Source organism: Myxocyprinus asiaticus, chromosome 1, assembly GCF_019703515.2.
Source record: "Myxocyprinus asiaticus isolate MX2 ecotype Aquarium Trade chromosome 1, UBuf_Myxa_2, whole genome shotgun sequence".
NCBI classification, from domain to species: Eukaryota; Metazoa; Chordata; class Actinopteri; order Cypriniformes; family Catostomidae; genus Myxocyprinus; species Myxocyprinus asiaticus.
The window spans coordinates 54,849,536-54,874,270 of NC_059344.1; the positions used below are offsets into that span (position 1 = coordinate 54,849,536).

The window sequence follows — 24,735 nt, forward strand, 5'->3', positions numbered from 1 at the left end:
GGGTCGTGTGCTATGGAACAGCTCATTAGCTTCCATTGAGTGAACCTGGACTGCTGCTGGATTCTGACAGTATTAAATCAGAATCATAATGAGCTTTACTGCAAAGTATGCTTACATATACAAGGAATCTGTCTTGGTGACAGAAGCTTCTAAAGCACAACAAATATAGCAACAAGACAGAGATTATAATAAAAATATAGAATAAAAATAAAAGTGGATAGAAAATAAAATATATATGGAAATACACAATAGGTGTCATGGATCCTTCTGACCCACCTACCAATTTCACTCAACCCTCTCACTCTCCTGAGTACTGATCACCCACACCTGCCTCCAATCATTGCATCAATCAACCCCTCTAAATAAACCTCACTCCTCTTCCATTCTGTGTCTGGTCTCAACTTCGTGTACAGGCTCACCTGTATCTCCAGCGTTAAATGCCATCACGACTCCTCTCCATCGAACCTTCTACTCCAAACGTTTCCTCTCCAGCGACTCCAGTGTCCATCTCCTCAACGCAAGCTTTGTTGTTGCAAACCCTCCACCTCAAGGAAAGTCACCATCTCTATCAGCATTAGTCTTCATCACGTAAACTATCACCACTGCAACCTAGTACTGTCACGTCATCACTTACATGCTGTCTTTGTTTCCATCTCAATCAGCATTAGTCATCATCACGTAAACTATCACCACTGCAACCCAATACTGTCACGTCATCACTTACCTGCTGTCTTTGTTTGTGTGTCAATAAATACCTGCTTGGGTTCAAACATCATCCTCGAGTCTGAGTATACTTTACAGAAGACCAGACCGACAAGAATCATGAACCCAGCAGGTCCGGATCCCATCCAGGAGCTGGTTGACACACTACAGCGTGCATTCACTCAACCCGCTAATCCCTCTGCTTCACCCGCTCCCAGCACTTCCGCAATTTCTTCACCGGTCTACTCCGCCAGTCCCGTTGTCAATCCAGCATCCTTCTCAGGATCGGAGGAGGACTGCGGTGGTTTCCTACTCCAATGTTTGCTCGCCCTTGAGATGCAGCTGCATCGATTCCCCACTGAGCGGTCGAAGTTGGCCTGCATCACCTCCTTGCTGTCTGGAAGAGCACTTCAATGGGCCAATTCATTCTGGGAATAGAAAAGTCCAGTAATACAGCCTCTTGATAGCTTCGTTCAGCACTTTAAGGAGGTGTTTGGAAGTTCTGAGGGTGACACATCAGCTGCTGAACAGCTTCTCAAACTTCGTCAAGGTCAGTCTTCTATTAATGACTATGCTCTAAAGTTCTGTATTCTGGCAGCATCTAGTGGCTGGAATGAGTCTGCTCTACTGACCACTTATCGCCATGGACTCGATCCCAAGCTGCAGCTGCATCTCTCTGAATTACCCACCTTGCAGTCCCCACCTTTCCCTTCACTGAGGTCCACTCTTCACTCTCCAGAACCTAGCAGCGAGCCCATGCAGATGGATGCTTTTCTTCTTTCCACTGTAGAGCACCAACGCCAGCTGAGACAGGGAATGTGCCTGTACTGTGGTGGTAAGTGACACGTTATCTCTGCGTGTCCCACTCGACCTCCCCGTACTCCGGTGAGCCACCTGACCGCAACTATGGTCAGTACTTCTCCTTTAGTAACCTGTGTAATGCTTACAACTCCTGATATCTCTTTCGGTATCCACACTACTCTTAGGCTCAGCCGGCAATTTCATCTCGGATGCACTCTGTCACCAACTCCAGCTTCAAAAATGACCCTGTGAACACAAGCTTCAAATCCACTCCATAATTGGCAAGCCCTTAGGAACAGGTTTTATTCGTCACTGCGTGGGTCCTGTAAAACTCCAAGTGGGATGGCTGCATAACGAAGACATCACCCTACTGGTTCTGGAGAATTCCACCGTTGACATCGTATTAGGGCGTCCCTGGCTTATACAACATTCTCCAGTCATCTCCTGGGTTTCCGGTGACGTCCTGAAATGGGGGGCCTCAGTGTTTCCCTGCCTGCTTCCCAAACTGACTCACTCACAGACCCAGCATGCCCATCAGAAACTCTTCCCCTCTCAATGTCAACACCACCACCATTGAGAGCCCTGCCAGTACAACCCCTCTGGAGATCCCTTCCTGTTATTCACACTTCCAGGATGTCTTCTGCCCTTTACGTGCCTCACAACTACCACCGCATCGACCATGGGACTGTGCGATAGACGTCCTCCCTGGTGAGCCAGAGCCCCGTGGCAAAGTCTACCCACTTTCCATTCCTGAGCAGAAGGCCATGGAGGATTATATCAAGGAAGCTCTCAGCCAAGGTTACATCCGACCTTCCTGCTGCTTCGAGTTTCTTCTTCGTGGCTAAGAAAGATGGAGGCCTAAGCCCTTGTATTGATTACTGCTCCCTCAACAGGATTATGGTTAAGTTCCGGTATCCACTTCCCCTTGTCCCAGCTGCCTTGGAACTGTTGAGAGGAGCCACTGTTTTCACCAAGCTGGACCTTCGCAGCACTTACAACCTCATTCGAATACGGAGGGGAGACGAGTGGAAGACAGCCTTTGTGACTCCTACAGGCCACTACGAGTACCAGGTGATGCCGTATGGCCTGGTCAACGCCCCCTCTGTGTTCCAAGGCTTCATGGATGAGGTGTTCCGTGAGTTTCTCCAACGATTCGTCCTCATCTACATTGATGACATACTGGTGTACTCTCAGAACATGACTGACCATCGTCATCATGTAGCGCTCGTGTTGGAAAAGCTGAGGGAATACCACCTGTATCTTAAGGCTGAGAAGTGATCTTTCCACCAGACATCCCTCCAGTTCCTTGGCTACATCATCAGCCTGGAAGGCATTCGGATGGACGAGGGGAAGGTAACAGTGGTGCAATCCTGGCCCACTCCAACCACCATCAAGGAGCTCCAGCGATTCCTAGGATTTGCCAACTTCTACCGCCGCTTCATCATGAACTACAGTACCCTCATATCCCCGCTGACCTCTCTTCTCCGATCCAAACCCAAATCTCTCTCCTGGACCTCCGAAGCTTCACAAACCTTCTAACTCCTGAAGGATGCCTTCACCTCCGCTCCACTCCTTGTACATCCTGATCCGAAGAGACTATTTATCATTGAGGTAGATGCCTCGACCAGCGGCGTAGGAGCAGTCTTGTCTCAGCAGCAGGGGAAACCACTGCTACTTCTTCCATGTGCCTTTTTCTCCAGGAAACTCTCCCCGACGGAGCAGAACTATGACATTGAGAACCGAGAGCTGTTGGCAATTAAACTGGCCTTGGAGGAGTGGTGGCATTGGCTGGAGGGAGTGCAACATCCATTCCTGGTGCTCACAGACCACAAGAACCTCAAGTATCTCAGAGAGGCTCATCGCTTAAACCCCCGCCAGGCGAGATGGGCCCTCTTCTTCACTCGCTTTAACTTTACCATCTCCTATCGTCCAGGTGACAAGAACTCCAGGGCAGATTCCCTTTCCCGACTTTACGCTCCAGAGGAAGGCTCTGAGGAACCGCATACCATTTTACCCCCACGTCATAGTAAGTCCCATTCAATGGTCCCTGGATGATAGCATCTGCGATGCCTCCACCACTGAACCAGCTCTGTAGGGATGCTCTACCAACAAGACCTATGAACCCTCCTCTCAACGTCTCACACTCTTCGACTCCGTACACTCCTCCTTGGGCACTGGCCACCCTGGGACCAATAGGACCCTCTCGCTTATCCAGGACCGGTTCTGGTGGCCCCACATGGTTCGAGATGTCAGAAGGTTCATCCAAGGGTGCCCAGAATGTGCTATATCCAGAACACCACAACAACTACCGGCTGGCAAACTCCTTCCGCTGTCCGTTCCTCGCCGACCCTGGTCACATCTAGGAGTCGACTATATCACTGACCTTCCTCCCTCTGAGGGTTATACCTGCGTGCTGGTAGCTATAGACCGTTTCTCCAAAGCCTTCAAACTGATCCCCCTCAAGGGTCTGCCCACCGCTCTGGAGACTGCAGAGTACCTCTTCAACCACGTGTTTCGAAAATATGGGATCCCTGAAGACATCGTTTCTGACTGTTGTCCCCAATTCATCTCCAGAGTCTGGAGAACCTTCTTCTCTCTCTTAGGAGTTTCCATCAGACTCCCATCTGGTTACCACCCGCAGAGTAATGGGCAGACAAAGAGGAAGATTCAGGAGGTAAGCTGTTTCCTTAGAACCTTCTGTCATCACCGCCAGAACCGCTGGAGTCGCTTCCTGTCCTGGGCCAAGTATGCACAGAACTCCCTTCGTCAACCCTCCACCAACATCACACCCTTCCAGTGCATACTCGGTTACCAACCACCTCTCTTCCCCTGGTCTTGCAAACCATCTGACATCCCAGCAGTCGACCATTGGTTCAGAGAAATCGAGAGGGTCTGGGACTTAGCTCACCACCACCTGCAACAGGCGGTGCACCACCAGAGATTCCACACTGATGCCCGAAGATCTTCTCCTCCCACCTACCAACCTGGGCAGAAGGTGTGGCTCTCCACAAGGGACATCAGGCTGCATCTCCCCTGCAAAAAGCTAAGTCCCCATTACATTGGTCCCTTCACAATCACCAGAGAGATCAACCCAGTCACTTATCAGCTTCAACTCCCTCCCCAATATCACATACATCCCACCTTCCATGTCTCACTGTTAAAACCTTACCACCCCTCTCTCTCTCCTCACTCCTCAGAACATGATCCTGTTGACGACCCCCCCCAGCCACTTGTCTTGGAGGATGGACCTATCTATGCAGTCCGAGACATTCTGGACTCCCGATGCCACAAGGGTCGTCTCGAATACTTCATAGATTGGGAAGGTTATGGTCCAGAAGAGAGATCTTGGATTCCTCGAGATGACATCCTGGACCCGACCCTACTCTCCAACTTCCATGATGCACATCCTGATCGTCCAGCTCCGCGTGGATGGGGTCGGCTACGGCGTAGGGAAGCACGTCCCTCTGGAGTGGTCCATGGGGGGGGGTAATGTCACAGATCCTTCTGACCCACCTACCAATTTATCTCACTCTCCTGAGTACTGATCACCCACACCTGCCTCCAATCACTGCATCAATCAACCCCTCTATATAAACCTCTGTACAACTTCGTGTACAGACTCGCATACCTGTATCTCCAGCGTTAAATACCATCACGATTCCTCTCCAGCAACTCTTCTACTCCAAATGTTTCCTCTCCAGCAACTCCAGTGTCCATCTCCTCAACACAAGCTTCATTGTTGCAAACCCTCCACCTCAAGGAAAGTCATCATCTCTATCAGCATTAGTCTTCATCACATAAAATATCACCACTGCAACCTAGTACTGTCACGTCATCACTTACCTGCTGTCTTTGTTTGTGTGTCAATAAATACCTGCTTGGGTTCAAACATCATCCTCGAGTCTATGTTACAATAGGACTATATATATATATATATATATATATATATATATATATATATATATATATATATACAGTTGTGCTCAAAATTTGCATACCCTGGCAGAAATTGTGAAATTTTGGCATTGATTTTGAAAATATGACTGATCATGCAAAAAAACAGTCTTTTATTTAAGGATAGTGATCATATGAAGCCATTTATCATCACATAGTTGTTTGGCTTCTTTTTAAATCATAATGATAACAGAAATCACCCAAATGACCCTGATCAAAAGTTTACATACCCTTGAATGTTTGGCCTTGTTACAGACACACAAGGTGACACACACAGGTTTAAATGGCAATGAAAGGTTAATTTCCCACACCTGTGGCTTTTTAAATTGCAATTAGTGCCTGTGTATAAATAGTCAATGAGTTTGTTAGCTCTCACATTGATGCACTGAGCAGGCTAGATACTGAAACATGGGGATCAGAAAAGAACTGTCAAAAGACCTGCGTAACAAGGTAATAGATCTTTATAAAGATGGAAAAGGATATAAAAAGATATCCAAAGTCTTGAAAATGCAAGTCAGTACTGTTCAATCACTTATTAAGAAGTGGAAAATTCAGGGATCTCTTGATACCAAGACAAGGTCAGGTAGACCAAGAAAGATTTCAGCCACAACTGCCAGAAGAATTGTTCGGGATACAAAGAAAAACCCACAGGTAACCTCAGGAGAAATACAGGCTGCTCTAGAAAAAGATGATGTGGTTGTTTCAAGGAGCAAAATACGACAATACTTGAACAAATATGAGCTGCATGGTCGAGTTGCCAGAAAGAAGCCTTTACTGCGCCAATGCCACAAAAAAGCCCAGTTACAATATGCCCGACAACACCTTGACATGCCTCACAGCTTCTGGCACACTGTAATTTGGAGTGACGAGACCAAAATAGAGCTTTATGGTCACAACCATAAGCGCTATGTTTGGAGAGGGGTCAACAAGGCCTATAGTGAAAAGAATACCATCCCCGCTGTGAAGCACGGTGGTGGCTCACTGATGTTTTGGGGGTGTGCGAGCTCTAAAGGCATGGGGAATCTTGTGAAAATGTATGGCAAGATGAATGCAACATGTTATCAGAAAATTCTGACATACAATTTGCATTCTTCTGCACAAAAGCTGCACATGGGACGCTCTTGGACTTTCCAGCACGACAATGACCCTAAGCACAAGGCCAAGTTGACCCTCCAGTGGTTACAGCAGAAAAGGTGAAGGTTCTGGAGTGGCCATCACAGTCTCCTGACCTTAATATCATCGAGCCACTCTGGGGAGATCTCAAACGTGTGGTTCATGCAAGACGACCAAAGACTTTGCACGACCTGGAGGCATTTTGCCAAGACGAATGGGCAACTATACCACCTGCAAGAATTTGGGGCCTCATAGACAACTATTACAAAAGACTGCACACTGTCATTGATGATAAAGGGGGCAATACACAGTATTAAGAACTAAGGGTATGCAGAACAGGGGTCATTAAATTTTTTTCATTGTTGCCATGTTTTGTTTTATGATTGTGCCATTCTGTTATAACCTACAGTTTAATATGAATCCCATAAGAAATAAAAGAAATGTGTTTTTCCTGCTCACTCATGTTTACTTTAAAAATGGTACATATATTACCAATTCTCCAAGGGTATGCAAACTTTTGAGCACAACTGTATATATATATATATATATATATATATATATATATATATATATATATATATATATATATATATATATATATTGTGTTTGTGTCTTTCTGTTTCATTAAATATTTCTTTGACTGTTCAGAGAGTTCCCGCCTTCTCCTTGTCCATCCTTTATACTGTTACAGTGATGCCATAGGGAATCGCTGTCGTGGATTCCTCGCTTCTGCCATCTGCCCAAAGGAGCAGTCTCCAGACGGAGGAGTCACTGCCAGCCGCCTGGAGTGGTGGAGCCGATGCCAGGTGTGGAGGGGCTCGCTACCGGCTGCCAGAACGCGGAGGGGCATTCTATCGGCCAGGGGTCAGTGGACTCACTGCTGTCCATCTGGAGAGGAGCGGCTGTCGTCTGCCAGAGGGTGGAGGAGTGGTCGAGGACCAGGCCACGGCGTGTCTGGGAACCGGCGAGCAATTTTTTCTCTCTCTCTCCTCTCTGTCTCTCACTGTCTTTCCACCTCGCTCTTTCCCTCTCCCCTTTTCCCTCCCCTTGTCTCCCTCCCAGGTCACGAGGAAGGTGGGGCCTGAAGGGCAGCACCCCCCCCCGTTTCATTAAATATTACTTTGACTGTTCAGCTGGTTCCTGCCTCCTCCTTACCCATCCTTTATACTGTTACAGTCATGTGGCTCTCTCTCTCCCAAACTGCTGCACCCGGCTGCCTTTATTCATCTCCTCAACTGATTAGTCAGATTGGGGGCCTGGCGTGTGTAGTCATGGCACGGCCCCGCCATCCTCCTCGTCACAGCATGTAATGTGCTGTTTGTATATGGGCAGTTCACGTGTGAGGTTTGCTTTGTTAAAATCCCCAAGAATAATATTAACTGAGTCCAAGTATTGTTGTTCTGTGTCTGTGATTTGATCAGCCAGCTGTTCCAGCGCTGCGTTCACGCACACGTGTGGAGGAATATAAACACTCATCAGAATAAACAAGGAAAACACCCAAGGCTAAATAAAGCAAAAAACTAATTCAGCACTATTTCTCTGCTTTTCCGCAATGCACACATCCTTTTGTCAGTTCCATTGAATGTGTTTATCCATCCCTCATCTTACTGTCATGCTAATTAGCAGCAAGTTAGCATGTGTTTGAACTCAGACTCCCCTGGTGGATGGTTGATCAAAGACCAGCTTGAGAATGTTTTATTTATAGACGCACTGCATTATTGATAAGACCAAATGTGTGGCTCCTGGATTTCACCAGTGTGCATCTCACTCCAGTCAGACACATTGTATAATTTATTCACCTTGACACATAGCAAAAAAAAACAAAAAACAAAAAAAAACAAAATTGATAAAAACACACCTTTCAGGACTCACTTTATATTCTAAGTAAAAAAGTTTATTTGTCAGTGCTGGAAAGCCATTGAGGCACATAAAGTACACACAAGATCTAAACGGCATTTTAGACAGCAGTTAGGCCCACAGTATAGTTTTTATGTGGTGTGGGATGCCCTTTAGTGTACTAGTTCCCAAGCTAAAAGATCCCTGGATTGATTATTTCTCCCTACTTTGGTTTGGTAGGTTAAACCTGTGAACACTCAAGACTCTCAGCTTATGCTAATGTTAGCATTACAGTTGCATCCACTCAATTGCTAAATGCCTGTACTTCGAAAGCTTACACACTGTATCATAATTCTAAGGACACTTTGCAGAAATCATTCATAAATTTGAAGCATGTGTATCTTATGTTTATTTCATGAGCTACATAAATGTCTCCCTTCAATTATTTATTGTTGTGAAGGTTAGGCTACATGAGTGAGTGCTCATATATAAGTGTCCTTGTGGAGCTAATTTGCTAGCACTTTGCATGTCAAATGAATGGGTTGGGGTTTAGCCAGAGGGACAAAGAAAGAAGCAATGCCTGGGATTAAAACCATGCCCCTCTAACCTTCAGCTGCATTATGTTCATTAGTGAACTGGTGAAGATGTTATGGGCCTTTAAATGACAAACGAAGAGTCAACATGCTAAATGAAATTTACATTCTGTTAGCTAATGAGACAGAACTTAAATTATAACAGACAGAGGCTGGGTTTCCTGAAGCGCTAAGTAGAACATTAGCAGCACTTAAGTAGTACTTAATCTCTAAGGCGTTTTCCAAAAGTATCGTTATCTAAGTAGTTCGTAAAGAAGTTTGGAAATTAACGAGAGTTTTGGACCACTCATAAGTCCATTAAATGCAACTTAAACATATCTTTATGGCATCTTTCACAGTTTATCAAAGACAATGGACATATAATAAATTGTTTTAATATATTTTGATCATTGGAAAGCCATCGTATACTATTTTAGAGGATAAAAAGTGATGAAAAAATTGCTATGAAATCAAAAGGCAGTCTCTGCAGTCTGCACATGTGACGTGATAGGTCTAAATTTACAAGGCAAGCAGTATAAATTTATATATTACCCTTCTTTGATAAGCATAATTGTAATGGCAATAGAAAGATGACAGATTCTTATTAAACAGATTATTCAAGAAGATATATGTGTGAAATATGACCATGCAGTTTAAAACGTAATAAATATTCCTTAAAGGTGCAATACGTACCATTTTTCATATAATATTCACCTTTCTTTTTTTTTTTTTTTTTGCCAATGTGTGAATGGCTTGTAACACAACTTAAAAAATAAGCCCTTCCCGGACTTACTAGGCTGCCTATTAAAGCATGTAGAATGATTTTCATACGAAGGGAGCAGGTCGCTTTTGCCAGGAAAATCCAAAGGATGTGACGTTTATGTGCTTTCCCAAGAGCCTTGCCTCAGACAGTAGCTTCTCTTCCGCTATTCAACAGCGTCAACAGACAGTCTAGGTAACGTTATCTTAGAGACGGAATCCGACTCCTACACAAACTCAGAGTAAGCCAAAAAATAACATTTATCTACTGAATCCCGTCTGGCTATGCGGGAACCTGATCGTGGTCGAGCGAAAACTAGAGTGAATATCGGCAGGGCATTTGATTCCTGGAGGGACCTTTGTTCAGTTTTGGGGATCAAAACCGGTTTTGGAGATCAAAACCGACCCTGAATTGCTGTTCTTCTTATTGAACCGGTAAGCTTACATAACTGCAAAGCATTTGAAATATAGTGCCATAAGGATTGATCTGTGTAATTTTAGCTAACTTGATCTTGCCTGCTAACGCTGACGAATTGCAAGCTACCTTGCTTCGTAACTTTCAAATAATTTCAACGATCTTCTCTTTAAAAGTCAGGTTAATGTCAATGTTAATCTGTAATTATTCAGCAAGGTAAACTACATTAATACATGACATGAATGCTAGACAATGTTCAAGATAATGCAAAAAGCTCCATTCATTAGTGTAACGTAACTTGGTTATACAGAAAATGTGTACATTCTATTATTATAAAACAATAGCACATTGATATATCAAAATGACAGTTGTGATGAAATCACATCAATACTGAATTGTGTCTACATATTTATAATGTACAGTCTATTTTATAAACAGCTACTGTCATCATCCACCAAATTTAGCTAACAGCTCTTGATAAAGCTGGCTAGCTAGCTAACGCCAACATAGGCTATTGTATAAATGCAGTCAATGTATCATGCAAAGAAAAGTGATTACTTCAAACTACAGTCTCGCATAGTCAGACCTACAGTATATCCACACTTTTTTTTAGCCCTGTTCCAGCACTGGAGAGTCAAATATAATATACAGTCTCAAAGTTTGTAGTAAAACAATCATAACTGTCTAATTTTAATTATGCTACCTCATCTGTCAGCATGATGTCGGTGAATCACGTTCAGCCTCTTTGTACATTACGTCATTGTTTTGGTCGATGCTCGCTCGCGTCCCTATGGAGTGTGTGCACGAGAGCGAGCAACAGGTAGCTGGCTGCAGTTCACTTAACAGTCACAGGTGTCATTAATAACAAGGGTTTCTGAATCTTATATACTGCACCTTTAATAAATAATTAAAATTTGGTTTACAGAGGAAATTAGAGCAAGAGTGCGCAATGAGAGATTCCCTCTCTCTCTCTCGTCATCCTCCTCCTCTTCTTTCTTCCTCCAATGGCTGGTTCAAATCGGCTCACCTATAGTCTCAATAAATGCATGTAATGTGAATGCATGCTATGTGAATCATAAGAGCCCCTTATGATTCACATAGCGTGCATTCACGTTACATGCATTTATTGAGGCACTTTTATTAATCTCTATTATTGAGCATCAATATATCTGAAACTCCATCTTACTAAAGCTATAATTATTTCTTTAATTAAATTCTGTAATAGTTAGGTACTAAATTTCAGCACCTCGACAAGATTACAAGCAACTTCCATGTTTGTCAGAATTTACACCTTATTTTCATTTTGAGAAGACAAACATCTGGACATACTGGCCAAAGTGATCATCACGTTTTGGACCGGACAGCTCCTGTAACAAAGCACTTAAGTTCTACTTTATAACGAGCAATCTATTTGCTGGTTTGGGAAACAAGCATTACTGCATCGTGAAATAATGAGCAACATAAGTTAAAATGATCATTAAAGCTTAAGTTGCAACGTTATCAGGAAACCCAGCCAGTTTCCATATGTTTTTTAAAAGATTTACTCGCTACAGCACAAATGTAACTTAATGCTAAATGAAGGGCCCAGATTATTTAAGTAGTAGCTACTATTCAAGCTGACACTTAGTCTTTGAACTTTAGAGAAATGAAATGAAAGGACAGGCTTTTTTTTCTTTTCTTTTACTTGTAATTTCCAGTTTGGCATAGCTGAACATATGTATGTTTTATAAATTGCTAGGGGTTAAACCGACTAGTTTAGTTCTGCCACTAGTCTATGGTATGGGCCTCTGTCAACTAGTCTTCAGTTGTGGTTGCTCTACATGGTGACAACAGGAGTAATACTCTTCTGTCCAAAAAAACTGCATCCCAGTGTATTTGCATGCCGTTTATTTTGTATGTACAGTAACCTGTTCTGGCAAATACTGAATTTTTCAAATTATGAGACACAACTTTTCTTGAAGAAGAAGAAGAAAAAAATAAATAAAATAATAATAATAATAATATATATATATTATTATATATATATATATGTATTAATATATATACATTACTATGTATTAGTATATATATATATATATATATATATATATATATATATATATATATATATATATATATATATATACTAATACATAGTAATGTATATATATTAATACATTTAGACATTGTTTTATGGCATTGCTTTTATGTACAGGAAGCATTCTCTGTATGTGACCTTCTATAATGTTTGTTTTGGAAGGGCCTTTAGGAGTGTTTTGAGCCTTTCCATTTGGACTTCCCTAAAAATGTCATTGCCACTCAAAGGACTTTTCTTAGGACATTTAAATATCAATTTGGACAGTAGCAAAAATAATGGCTGGCTTCCCCTTATTATAGTACAGGTTATAAACGTATGACTGTTTTTCTAATCTCTTTTCTAAAACTTTTAGGTGGGCTGTTATTCTCCGAATTCCTAAATAATAGTCTGTCATTACTTAAATGACAAGCTCTGCTAAAAAAATAAAATAAAATGGAGAGTAAAGAAATGGACTCAGAAGTTAAAGAGAAGTAGAGAGTAACATTGATTTTCCACCTCTAATTTTGTCTCTTTGAATGGAATTTCTCTCAAATGATCTGTAAATGGACAAAGCCCATTGAAAACCACATACAACCCAACTGTTCTTCAGGAAGTACAAATAATCATTATTCACATATAATAGAGTTAATTTAAGTAGACAACTGGCTCTGGTCAGAATTCAAGAGAAAGAATTATTCTTTTTCCATAAAAGCCCACGTAATAACTGTAGTATGTCCTACCCACTACCCTTCAACAATCATAATAAATGTAAATAGCAACACCTTTGACTTACATAAGTATAAATTCTCATTATCTGTAGAAGTTCTCAAATGACTCTTCTCAAATGGCTTGTGTTTCATTGAGTGGAGAGAGGAGGAACATGGGAACTGGTTAGCAGCTTTGTATAGTGGTTTGACCACCTTCAGCATTCAAAGGACAAAGCATCTGACAATAAGCATCTGACAAAATCCTTTTCTGAGCATTTGTGGACCTCAGTGACTCAAGTACATCATTGCCTTTGACTGTCAGAGCCCTGCATGATTTAAGTATGGCCATGTGTTCCTTTTTGGTCAGCAGAGACTTTCTATTCATGTGAGGTACTGTAAAGAGTTCCTGTGATCACTCAGCACATAATGAAGTGAGACTCTTTTTAGTGCAATTTTACTGCATTTAGATGGGAATAATGTTCTCCTTTAAGGAGAACCATGGGTAAAAATATATATTTTAATCATACTATAAGATTACATTGGGCATCTGAGACTTTTTATGACAACCAAAAAAGCCATGGCATTACAGTGGATTTACGAGATTAACCATTACATCTGTGCATTGTAAAATGATTAAGCTTACTATAGCAAGCCCAGTGACCACTGATAACAATAACATTAGTACAGGAACAGAAAAAGGGGAAAATTTAAAGAAAAACTGATGGAAATAACTGCATGTTGTCACCTCCTTTCAAATAGATGAGAAGTTTTCTATCTGGATAGCACACAAGACACTACCTGCATTGATGTTGAATTAGTCATGCAAACTGCATACAGCTTGTTACCATGGTACTTACAGGAGGTCCTGGGGAGAAAAACAGACAAGAGAGAAAAGGAGTCATAATTAGTTCAAATTTGTTACAGGTGAGATCATTTGCATATTTATGAGAGACTAGGGGTTGTTCACACTGAACAGGTTTTCGCTTGCATCTGGGGCCATATGCATAAAACTTCTCTGAAATGCTCTTAAGAGTAGTCTTAAGCTTTGACTTAAGTGTAAAAAACAAATCTTAGCAAAGAGTGCTACTTGTGTAAGAGTAGGAGCTTTTTATAAAGATGCTAAAAGCAACTTTCAGCAAAGTCTAAGACTGATCTTAATTGCTGACTGAGGTGACACTTAAGAATTGTAAAATAAGGACTACAGTGATGTCTACTTAAAATGGCCACCCTCAAGCACTGAATCAGGCAATAGTAGGCCTGCAAGGGTAATGAATCCCAGCTGGTATGACACCATTCATGAATACAACACATTTTTAAACAATATTTTGATAATAGGTTATTTTCTGTTGATTAATTATTTGAATTCATTTTATTTCCTGTATTTTATTGCCAAATAATTTTTTTTATTCAATTGAATTATAGTAGTTCCCATAGAAACACTTTTCACTACTGTAAAGAGGCATCACTGAGTTTGCAGTGCTAGTGCAAAGATATTCAAAAATTATAACTGAATTTATTGTTATTTATTGTATAATTGATTTTTTATCATTTTAGTGATATTTAGATTGTATTAATTAGTTGTTGCAGCCCTCTTAAAGCTTAGGCATGTAGCCCATCACATTTTTCAAATGCTTAATTCACAACAATGAATTTCAATGTATTCAATAAATGAAAAGAAAAGTGCTGCAATTAAAAAATTATACTGATGGATTTCATTTAGCTCAATTATGAAAACTACTTGCCTAAATTCTACTATTCTATAAGTCCAACACATTCTTTCTCTGTTGTAGAGTGTGTTGTCTCCACGGAACACAGTCATCTTGCTACTCCTAACTAGGTTAGGAGACCTCTTCAACGCTCTTATACAATTTAGGAGCTGAGACCAAATCTTAACTCTTATGAACCTTTATGACTAACACTTATTCTTAAGTCTAGAAATAAGAGTAAAATTATGTCATTCTTAGAATTTTGACACACTTAAGACTAAAATTTTACTTAAAATGGCTTTATACATAAGGCCCCTGAGCTATTTTTCCAATTGTTTTTCAATGTAAACATGCACTAGAAGGACATGTATTGGGTCACTTCTTGAAGTTTTTAGCATCTCACACATGAACGCAACGTTTTTAAGACGCCGTGGCAACAGAGCACAATAGTGCTTGCCTAATGTTCAGCTGTCTTGGTTTCCCATTAATTAATTTTTTTTCATAGAGCTATAAAACATTTGGACTATAAGGCTAAAGTACAAGTCTGTTTACTTAACGTCTTTCATGTGGGCATAAACTACAGTCCCATGAAGCACTGCAAGCAACATAATAAAATTAAAAATCGTAGTGAAATTTAAATTTAAATATTGATTTGACATTGTTGATTATCAGTATAGAAACAATATATTTTAATTTCATCGCAAATATTAAGATATACACAAATACACCATATTGCCAAAAGTATTCGCTCATTTGCCTTTAGACGCATATGAACTTAAGTGACATCCCATTCTTAATCCCTAGGGTTTAATATGACGTCGGCCCACCCTTTGCAGCTATAACAGCTTCAACTCTTCTGGGAAGGCTTTCCACAAGGTTTAGGAGTGTGTTTATGGGAATTTTTGACCATTCTTCCAGAAGCGCATTTGTGAGGTCAGACACTGATGTAGGACGAGAAGGCCTGGCTCGCAGTCTTCGCTCTAATTCATCCCAAAGGTGCTCTATCTGGTTGAGGTCAGGACTCTGTGCAGGCCAGTCAAGTTCTTCCATACCAAACTCGCTCATCCATGTCTTTATGGACCTTGCTTTGTGCACTGGTGCGCAGTCATGTTGGAACAGGAAGGGGCCATCCCCAAACTGTTCCCACAAAGTTGGGAGCATGGAATTGTCCAAAATCTCTTGGTATGCTGAAGCATTCAGATTTCCTTTCACTGGAACTAAGGGGCCAAGCCCAGCTCCTGAAAAACAACCCCACACCACAATCCCCCCTCCACCAAACTTCACAGTTGGCACAATGCAGTCAGACAAGTACCGTTCTCCTGGCAACCGCCAAACCCAGACTTGTCCATCAGATTGCTAGATGGAGAAGCGTGATTCGTCACTCCAGAGAACGCGTCTCCACTGCTCTAGAGTCCAGTGGCGGCGTGCTTTACACCACTGCATCCGACGCTTTGCATTGCACTTGGTGATGTATGGCTTGGATGCAGCTGCTCGGCCATGGAAACCCATTCCATGAAGCTCTCTACGCACTGTTCTTGAGCTAATCTGAAGGCCACATGAACTTTGGCGGTCTGTAGCGATTGACTCTGCAGAAAGTTGGCGACCTCTGCGCACTATGCGCCTCAGCATCCGCTGACCCTGCTCTGTCATTTTACGTGGCCTACCACTTCGTGGCTGAGTTGCTGTCATTCCCAATCACTTCCACTTTGTTATAATACCACTGACAGTTGACTGTGGAATATTTAGTAGCGAGGAAATTTCACGACTGGACTTGTTGCACAGGTGGCATCCTATCACAGTACCACGCTGGAATTCACTGAGCTCCTGAGAGAGGCCCATTCTTTCACAAATGTTTGTAGAAGCAGTCTGCATGCCTAGGTGCTTCATTTTATACACCTGTGGCCATGGAAGTGATTTGAACACTTGAATTCAATTATTTGGATGGGTGAGCGAATACTTTTGGCAATATAGTGTATATAAGTAGTTTGAGATCGACTCGATTGCGTCATTCACAGTACATCGTAAGAGTGGGCAGTCACTGCTGAGCTCTTTTGGTGCACTTTGTTTGGCACAGCTTTCTGATTGGTGGATCTTTCTCAGTGGGTTCATGGGTAGTGTAGCTCTTCATCAGTAATTCCACATGATTAAAAAAATAAATAAGTTGCAATAAACTGGACTGATGGCTTCAACTAAGCATATACCACTGATTAACAACTATGGATCTCATGATAGGTCTGTCTTTAAAGGCTTGTAAGTTGTTGTTAAAAATTAAATTGCCTTTGAATTTTTTTTAATTAAATGTTAACTTCCAGAACCAGACTGTTGCACTCCAGTTAAAAGAACTTAAGAAATTAGTAAAAATAAAAATTCTAAAGTCTGTATTCTGTTCCATTGCTTGCTCCACATCTTGCTTTTTTGACAGTATAAACACGTTCATTCTGAACAGCCCATAAGACACTCAGCAGCTGCAATGTCATGGCTTCCATCCATGTTCTAATACCACACTAGCCGAAAATAACCCTCTCATTGATATACAGCATCCCTGCGGGGGGATAAATGCAGATGAAATACCTTTGTTTCCGGATACTCTAATTTCAATGGCACAAGCAGACTGGCATCACATTTCTGCATTTGTGCACAATCACAGCTTTTATTTATACCTGTGGCATTTACATTGGCATGCTGACAAAATGCAGCCCTGTATTTTCTGTACAAACTGTTGGGTAACAATGACAAAGAAGTAGTCACATGACCAACATCTAGGATTTCAGGGCCACAGTTTTTGTGAGGTGCTATTCATGTCCTTTTTGCTTCTTTCGACTCCTATTTCACGAATAGTGGAAGACAAAAAATAGTGAGACTTCAGTTCTTCCAGACCTCCTTATGTTGAAGGTGCAAATCTCTCCTGCAGCTGATATTTTAGTGGTTAAATCTCATATGCCTTAACCTTTTAAAACTAAATATTCCTTTTCTTTTACCAAACTTCATTAGTAGATGAGTTACAACTGAATAGCTGTGATTCATGTTAGAAAAGCAAGCTTAACAAATTGACAATGTGCGACCTCGAATTCAAGGCATTTCATACTCATATGCAGTCACTCTTATGTTATACATTGTACATGTTATTTACATGAATTTCTATACAATTAGAAGTCATTATAATCATATTTAATTGAATAACTCAGTCAATATCATCATTATCATTAATATTATGTGGCTGGATTACATCTGTTCAAATGTATACTACAAATTGGTTTAAATACATTCCAGACTGACGAGGAGGGTCTTAAATATCTTTAGGGATTTTTTATGGTTTGCTTTGACTTGCTTACTAGTGGATTTGTAAGGCACTAAGGTAAAGCTGTTTTGGAACAATACAGCATGTATTGTGAAAAGCGCAGTACAGACAACACCAAATTGACTTAAAAACATATACTGTATTTAATCTCCAAGTACAGTGACATGCACTACATTTACTCAGTTTAATAACTGTGAATCCTGAAATATTTTCAACATTAATATTTGTAATTATTTTGACACACACTACCATAAAGGAATAGTTGTGGAACTGTGGTGGAACACAAACTTTAGGCAGAATGTTTGTGACTGACAGAGCAACCATAGTCACTATTCACTTGTATGAAAAAATGATACAATGAAAGTGAATGGTGACTGAGGCTAGCATTCCGCCTAACATCTCCTTTTTGTGCACCATGAAAGAAAGAAAATCAAATGGGTTTGAAATAACAAGAGGCAGAGTAAATGATGACAGAATTTTCATTTTGGAGTGAACTTTCACTTTTGCTTCAATTTCTTACAAATTTTCTTGTTATGATGGCATGGAGACAGATGTCCTTTGGGGGTTAGATGAAAATAAAGCTCTCAAAATTCCCAGTTCTCTACATTTCAACAGCATCACATGATTTCAGATTTGAGCTGTGTCTGTCATCCTATGGTCAGTAAAACTGTCAACAGTTGCCGTAAGAGAACAAGCAAAGGTCAATGTGATTCCATATTACTGTATTGTTTTGTTTAGCAAAAATTATATTAAGGAAATTTACTGTGGCCACAGAGTCTTTCCTGTAGTTAATTGGCCATAAACACGATGCTTCAGGTCTACACAAGAGAGGTGTGTAGCTCTGCATGAATGGGTGAGGAAAAGCCTTGTGCATCCAAATACTGACCACCTGTTTTAGTTGGGCATAGAAGACCGCAGTAGTCTCACTCAGCAGCTTTCCACTGCCATCCTCAACCACTAGTCCCACCAATGACTGCTCCAAACAACAGCCTCTTCCTTGTCAGACTCCATTTACTGTGCCTAACTCGTGTTCTGATGAAGTGTCACTCTGAGCTTCAGTTCCTGCGTAAACACCTTGGTGTTTTTCCAGTTTGCACTCCTCTCTCAATTAGCTGGTTACTGTGGGACCTTAGTAACCAGATGAAAGGATGTTCCATTTACACTGATGAGGTAAGCGGATTCACCTAAAAGGTCGAAGCTTCTCAGCTTGGAAACCCTCTGGCCAGACAAACATGGATGTGGAGGCAGAGAGATTCAGCTTACATTTGCTCTGCTTCAGTGGTACAGTTGAAATGTCTCTCCTCAAAATAGCTAAGATTTTTTTCTCCTGCCCAAACAACTGTTGATTTATGAGAAGCACAGACACAGAATTCATCCTGTGATTGAAGTGCCATAAGTCTGACCCAGACATGGAGAGAAATGGTGCAAATGGTGAAAAGCTCCTATTGTGTATTTGAGAGCTATTTATATGTACCATAGGAGTCCAACTTAAAAAATAAGAAAAAGCCCTGAAGTGGCAAAATGTTCTTACTAACCAACATGTTCTCATCAGTATTCATTGGTATTCATGTGTAAAGTGTGGTTCTGGCAAACATCATGTTTTACTTTTGGATAAAAACTGATACAGTATGTATAATATCAATAGTTTACAGCTTCTGAAAGAGAAAAGCATTTTGTTATGTACACTATTTGAGGAGTCTAAATGTTTATGAATATTTTGAGCTTCATAAATGATTGAATCATGGAATTCATAGGAACTCACTTTTTCAAAAGCCACAAGGCAATATGTATACATGATATTTGTGTGATAAAATCACTTACTAATCTTTTCTGTATAAAGTTATAGCCAATTTTACAACTTTCCTAAAACCTTAAATTTACAATTTAACAATTTAAACCATTTTACAGCTCAAATAATACATGAGTTTTAACAGAGGAATTAATGTAAGTGCTTTTATAAAATTATAAGCTTTACATTTCTGTCTTTAAACCCTCCAAAAATTGTCTACATTCACTTACATTGTAGGTGCCTCACTCAAACCCAGATTTGTGCTTTTTTTAAAAAAACAAAAGGAGGCACGAGTTAAAATTAATTTTTGTGGTAATCAACATTATGCCACAAATGCTGTCGATTGAGCTTAACTTGTACTGAACCTGAAATATTCCTTTAAGCACTAAGGATAAGCAAATAGAGCCTTTTACTTTTATTAATCCCTTTTTAATTATATTAATTATTTTACAAATAAAATTGCCATTAAAATTGTGTTTTCTCAAGCAGACAAAGTCTCCCCATCATCAACTGATAAAGAAAGTTCTGCTATGGGATTGTGTCTGATTACTGAACTCGGCCCCAAGTGACTGTACCCTGCGATGGTACCCTGGCAAAGGTTCTGGAAATTCCAGTTCCATCCAGTCTATAGAGATTTCATAATGATTTATATGCCTCTAAATCAGGGATATCAAAAGTACTGGTACTTTGTTGCCAAGACGATCCTAAAATGAAAAAGATTAGAAAGTAATTACTAGACTTTATGCAGTACAAGTAGGACCGATTCATTTCGGTACCCTCACACTTTGAATGATAGACAGCTTCTTTCTATGTGTGCATGTTAAGTCTAGAAATGCGCTAGATGGACGTCTTTGAATGTTGCACCACGTCATGCTGTTTTTTCTTCATCTCATACTAGACAGATCACACTGTGAATTTGGCGACAGTAGGTCGAAAGTTTTAAGGCCGAAATCGGTTTGTGCTTCCTGAAGTTCGAACCACTACCACCCCCCCACCCCCCAATGGCCGAAGCTGGAAGTGCTGTTGAACGTATGGGCAAGTATGTGCTCCAGTTTCTGGGTGAAATATCCACAGAGGGATGCCAAAAGTGAAATGTGAAGCGAGTTGTTTTTAGTTGTAGAATCATTTCGGTAAATGAGCGCTTTGACTGACAGGCAGCTTCTTTCTATGCACACATGTAATACAGCCTAATAAGCCTGCTGCTTATTGTGTAATTAATATTAATCAAACAACATTAAGAAGAAAATGAGAAAACTCACTTAAATCTCTAGGCTGGATAACTTTAGTAGCTTTAAAAAAGAAGTGTACAGTGAAGACCATACCAGTCATTTAAATTTTTGTTACAATTCATAGTTTTTTTCATGGTATGAGTGCACAAACCAGCCTTTAATCTTAGCATACTGCACATACAATGTTTTGAGAGGGTGAGTCTGTGTTTCATTTCAATTCAACTGGACACTAACATGGTTTGTTAAGAAAGAGGAAAAGTCCAGACATAAAGTTTTTCTTGAAGTATCCTCTCCTTTGTTTTGGCCTGACTTCAGACCACATCCTATGTAGAGGTGTGTGTGTGTGTGTGTGTGTGTGTGTGTGTGTGTGTGTGTGTGTGTGTGTGGTCATAGACTAGGTTAAGCGAGGTACTGGCACTTGTGAGACTAGGTACTGGCTCAAGTTGGAAAGCATGCTCCTTCTGGCCATACAACATGCTGTTTCTGCAAAGAGCAGATGAGGCTATTATTCCTGCATTATGGAGGGATTGCTGTATTTTTCTCTGTACAATGGCCTTGGTAGACTGCTGAGCAAATGCAATCATTATAAATTTAATTTTTCGCTCTTTTTCAGACTAACTTATACCCATAACAACTGTTGCATGATGAGAAAGCAAGGTTTGTACAAAAGGCATTTAACATTGTATTTAATACATTTTAATATGGTAATATCAACATAATGTGTTCCACTCTTAGGGGCTGTTCAAACAAACATGTTTTTGCGTGAACGTATTTGACTGTTATGCCATGTTTTACTTGTATTATAGCATCTCGTACAGGAGTGCCACATTATTAAGATGCCTTGTCAAGTTAAAAGACCTTTATCTCGAGACACCTGCAATCTGCTCTATATGTTCTGCACCTTCTAGCTTTTTTTAGCACAAGACTGCGTTGGTCTAAACATCCCCTTACACATTCAAACTCATCTCCTTCCAGGAACACTGAACACAGTTGAACAATAAGAATTATTCCTTGCATTTATATAGTGCTTTTTCTGGATAGTTTCACTAAATGTGCTTTACCTATTGTAAGAAGGAACCTCGTAAACTAGCACCAATGTGCAGCATCAACTTGGATGATGCGACGGAAGCCATAGTGCACCAGAACACTCATCCAACTCCATCTATAAGTGGAGAGTAGAGTAAAGTGATATAGGCAATTTTATGGCATGATTAGGTGGCCTTGATAGATAGGTCAGTAGGATAAATTTGGCCTGGTTCACCAGCAACCTTAGTTTTCCCAATGAGGTCTACTGACCAGGCTCAACCTTGTTTCAGTTCCATATCAGCAGCCATATCACCCTGCAGCTCTCGCCTGGTTGCCCACAAAAGCTAAGCAGGGTTGAGCCTGGCCAAAACCTGGAAGGGAGACCTCCTGGGGAAACTAAGTTTGCTGCTGGAAGAGGTATTAGGAAGGCTAGCAGGGGGTGCACTCCCTGTGGCCTGTGTGGGTTCTAATGCCCCAGTGTAGTGACAAGGACACTATACTGTAAAAAAAAAAAAAAAAGGCACCGTCCTTCGGATGAGATGCTAAACTGAGGTCCGGACACTCTGTGGTTATTAAAAATCCCAGGGCACTTCTTGTAAAGAGTAGGTGTGTACCCCCAAAGTCCTGGTCAAATTTCCCCCATTTGCCCTTATCTATATTGGCCTCCTAATAACCCCCATCCCTGAATTGGCTACATCAGTCTACTCTCCTCTCCACCAATAGCTGATGTGGGGTGGGTGTTCTGGTGCACTATGGCTACCGTCGCATCATCCAGGTGGATGCTGCACAATGGTGGTGGTAGAGGAGGTCCCCCCTTAAAGCTCTTTGAGTGCCTAGAAAAGGGCTATGTAAATGTAAGGAATTAATTCAGTGGGAAACCAGGCGAGAGCTTAGGAGTGATGTGTTGCTGGCAACATAAGAAAAAATAAATGGAATCCAGTGCTCTGCTTTTTCTTCCAGTTACTGCCCATATTTCCTCTCCCAACCACCTCATGGCTCAAACTCAATGCGAACAGGAATCCACTTTTATATGCAGTCAATCAAATAAGCTTTTAATGGAGTGACTACCTTTGGGCAAACAGGGTAGGTTCTTGTAAAACCCACATGTACCACTTCAGAATACCATTGAAATTCTGCATTCTGGTTTAAAGTTTTTGTCATTTCTTTCCATTTAATTTGATCCAGGAGCTATTTCACACTGCATGTGTTTGGGTTGCTATGTGCACGTGTCTTCCAGAGAATAGTTTGTCCCATTTGAACAGGATTTGTCGGGCTGTCCGGAATCTGCACCTCTAACTGGAGGTCCAGTAAAAACGGAACTGCTGGTAATCGCTAATGCAACAGACCCAAAACCTATGGAATGTCAGTCAGTGGACATAGAATCCAATGCTGGCATGTAATTGTACTGCAAGACTCCTCCAAGCACTTGGAAATTGTGGTTAAGGGAAACATTTATTAACCGTCCCACAGACTGAGACCCACAAATCATTTTCTTGATTTAACAGTTTTTTTAAAGGTTGGCCATTGTGTGAGACAATCAGAGTAATACCTTACAGACAGGGTTCAGACATACTCACCAGGGTCTCCATTGCGTCCTCTTCTTCCCCTTTTTCCCGGAGGACCTGGAAAAAGTGAGAAAACATCACTTAAATACTGTTAATTCCATCAACATTGAAAAATAACATTAAAAACACCTCTATATGCACATAGTGAAGGCTTTGTCCAAATATTGCCAAATAATCTGTTCAATTCAAAGGTCAAGAACCAAAACAGAGTGATGGAAGTAAATGAAGAGTATGTGTGCCATCTACTTTCCTCTCAATTTTTATAGTTCTTTTTTTAAGCATTTAAGCAGTTTTCAGCTTTTTGCTATGGCTTTTTCCTAATTTGTTTTTACAGCAGTAATTTTCAGTTTCCAACTCTTGTGAGCTCTCTATGAACAGTCACTAAACTGATAGAATGGAGCAATTAAATGCACATTTAAATGTAAAAATCATATTGCTGAAACATTCTCTGCTAATTGCTGTCAAGTGGAACTTCTGAGAACTTAAGAGAACTCAATTTAAGCACCCCAAAGGAGAAAGTTAAAGAAATTATGAGTTGCCAAGATGACCCTCAATTAGATTTGTGCATTGCAAATGTTAATGGAGGCTGTTGTTACTATTTATGTTTGAAATGCATTTTTCAGTTCCATATTGTTCTCTACTTTTAATTAGGGATGCACTGATACCACTTTTTCTCTTCCATTCTGATTCCGATATCGGAAATCTAAGTATCGGCCGGTACTGATCCCAAGCCGATACCAGTGTTGTTTTTTTGCATAATCAGTTTAGAATATCTTTACATTATTGTGTGGAACTAATTGGGAGTACTCTTTAATATGTAAAGAAACACAAACCTCTAACTACACATTATTTCAATATAAATGTACAGCTTATTAAGAAACACTTTATTAATAACTAGTATACTGGATAATGTAACAGCAAAATTAACAGTAATTCCAGTCTTCAAGTCTTCAGTAAAAAAGAAACCAGTGTTTTATTTGTACCTTTTTTTTCCCCCTCTTTTCTTTTTTTTTTTTTTTTTTCAAAAATGTTTCAACTTGCATCTGGACTTTAAAGGATTCAGATCTCTTTTTTTGTTCAATTTAAGATGTAAGATATCAGTCCACTTTTCATTCACAGTTATTTTTTGGAACCCATTCAACTTAAATATTGTTATAAATTGTAAACAAATACTAATGATGACAATAATAATAATAATAATAATAAT

General features: G+C 40.5%; 1 protein-coding gene across 1 annotated transcript in view; it reads right to left on the reverse strand.

Annotated features, from left to right (window-relative positions):
* LOC127446652 (collagen alpha-1(XXV) chain) overlaps positions 1–24,735 on the reverse strand; it is a 256,471-nt gene that overhangs the window by 92,486 nt on the left and 139,250 nt on the right. Inside the window, exons 3-4 of the mRNA XM_051707759.1 lie at positions 23,541–23,585; positions 13,773–13,780 (exon numbers count right to left, since the gene is read on the reverse strand). Coding sequence (XP_051563719.1) covers positions 13,773–13,780; positions 23,541–23,585 — 53 coding nt within the window. The remainder of the gene's footprint in view (positions 1–13,772; positions 13,781–23,540; positions 23,586–24,735) is intronic.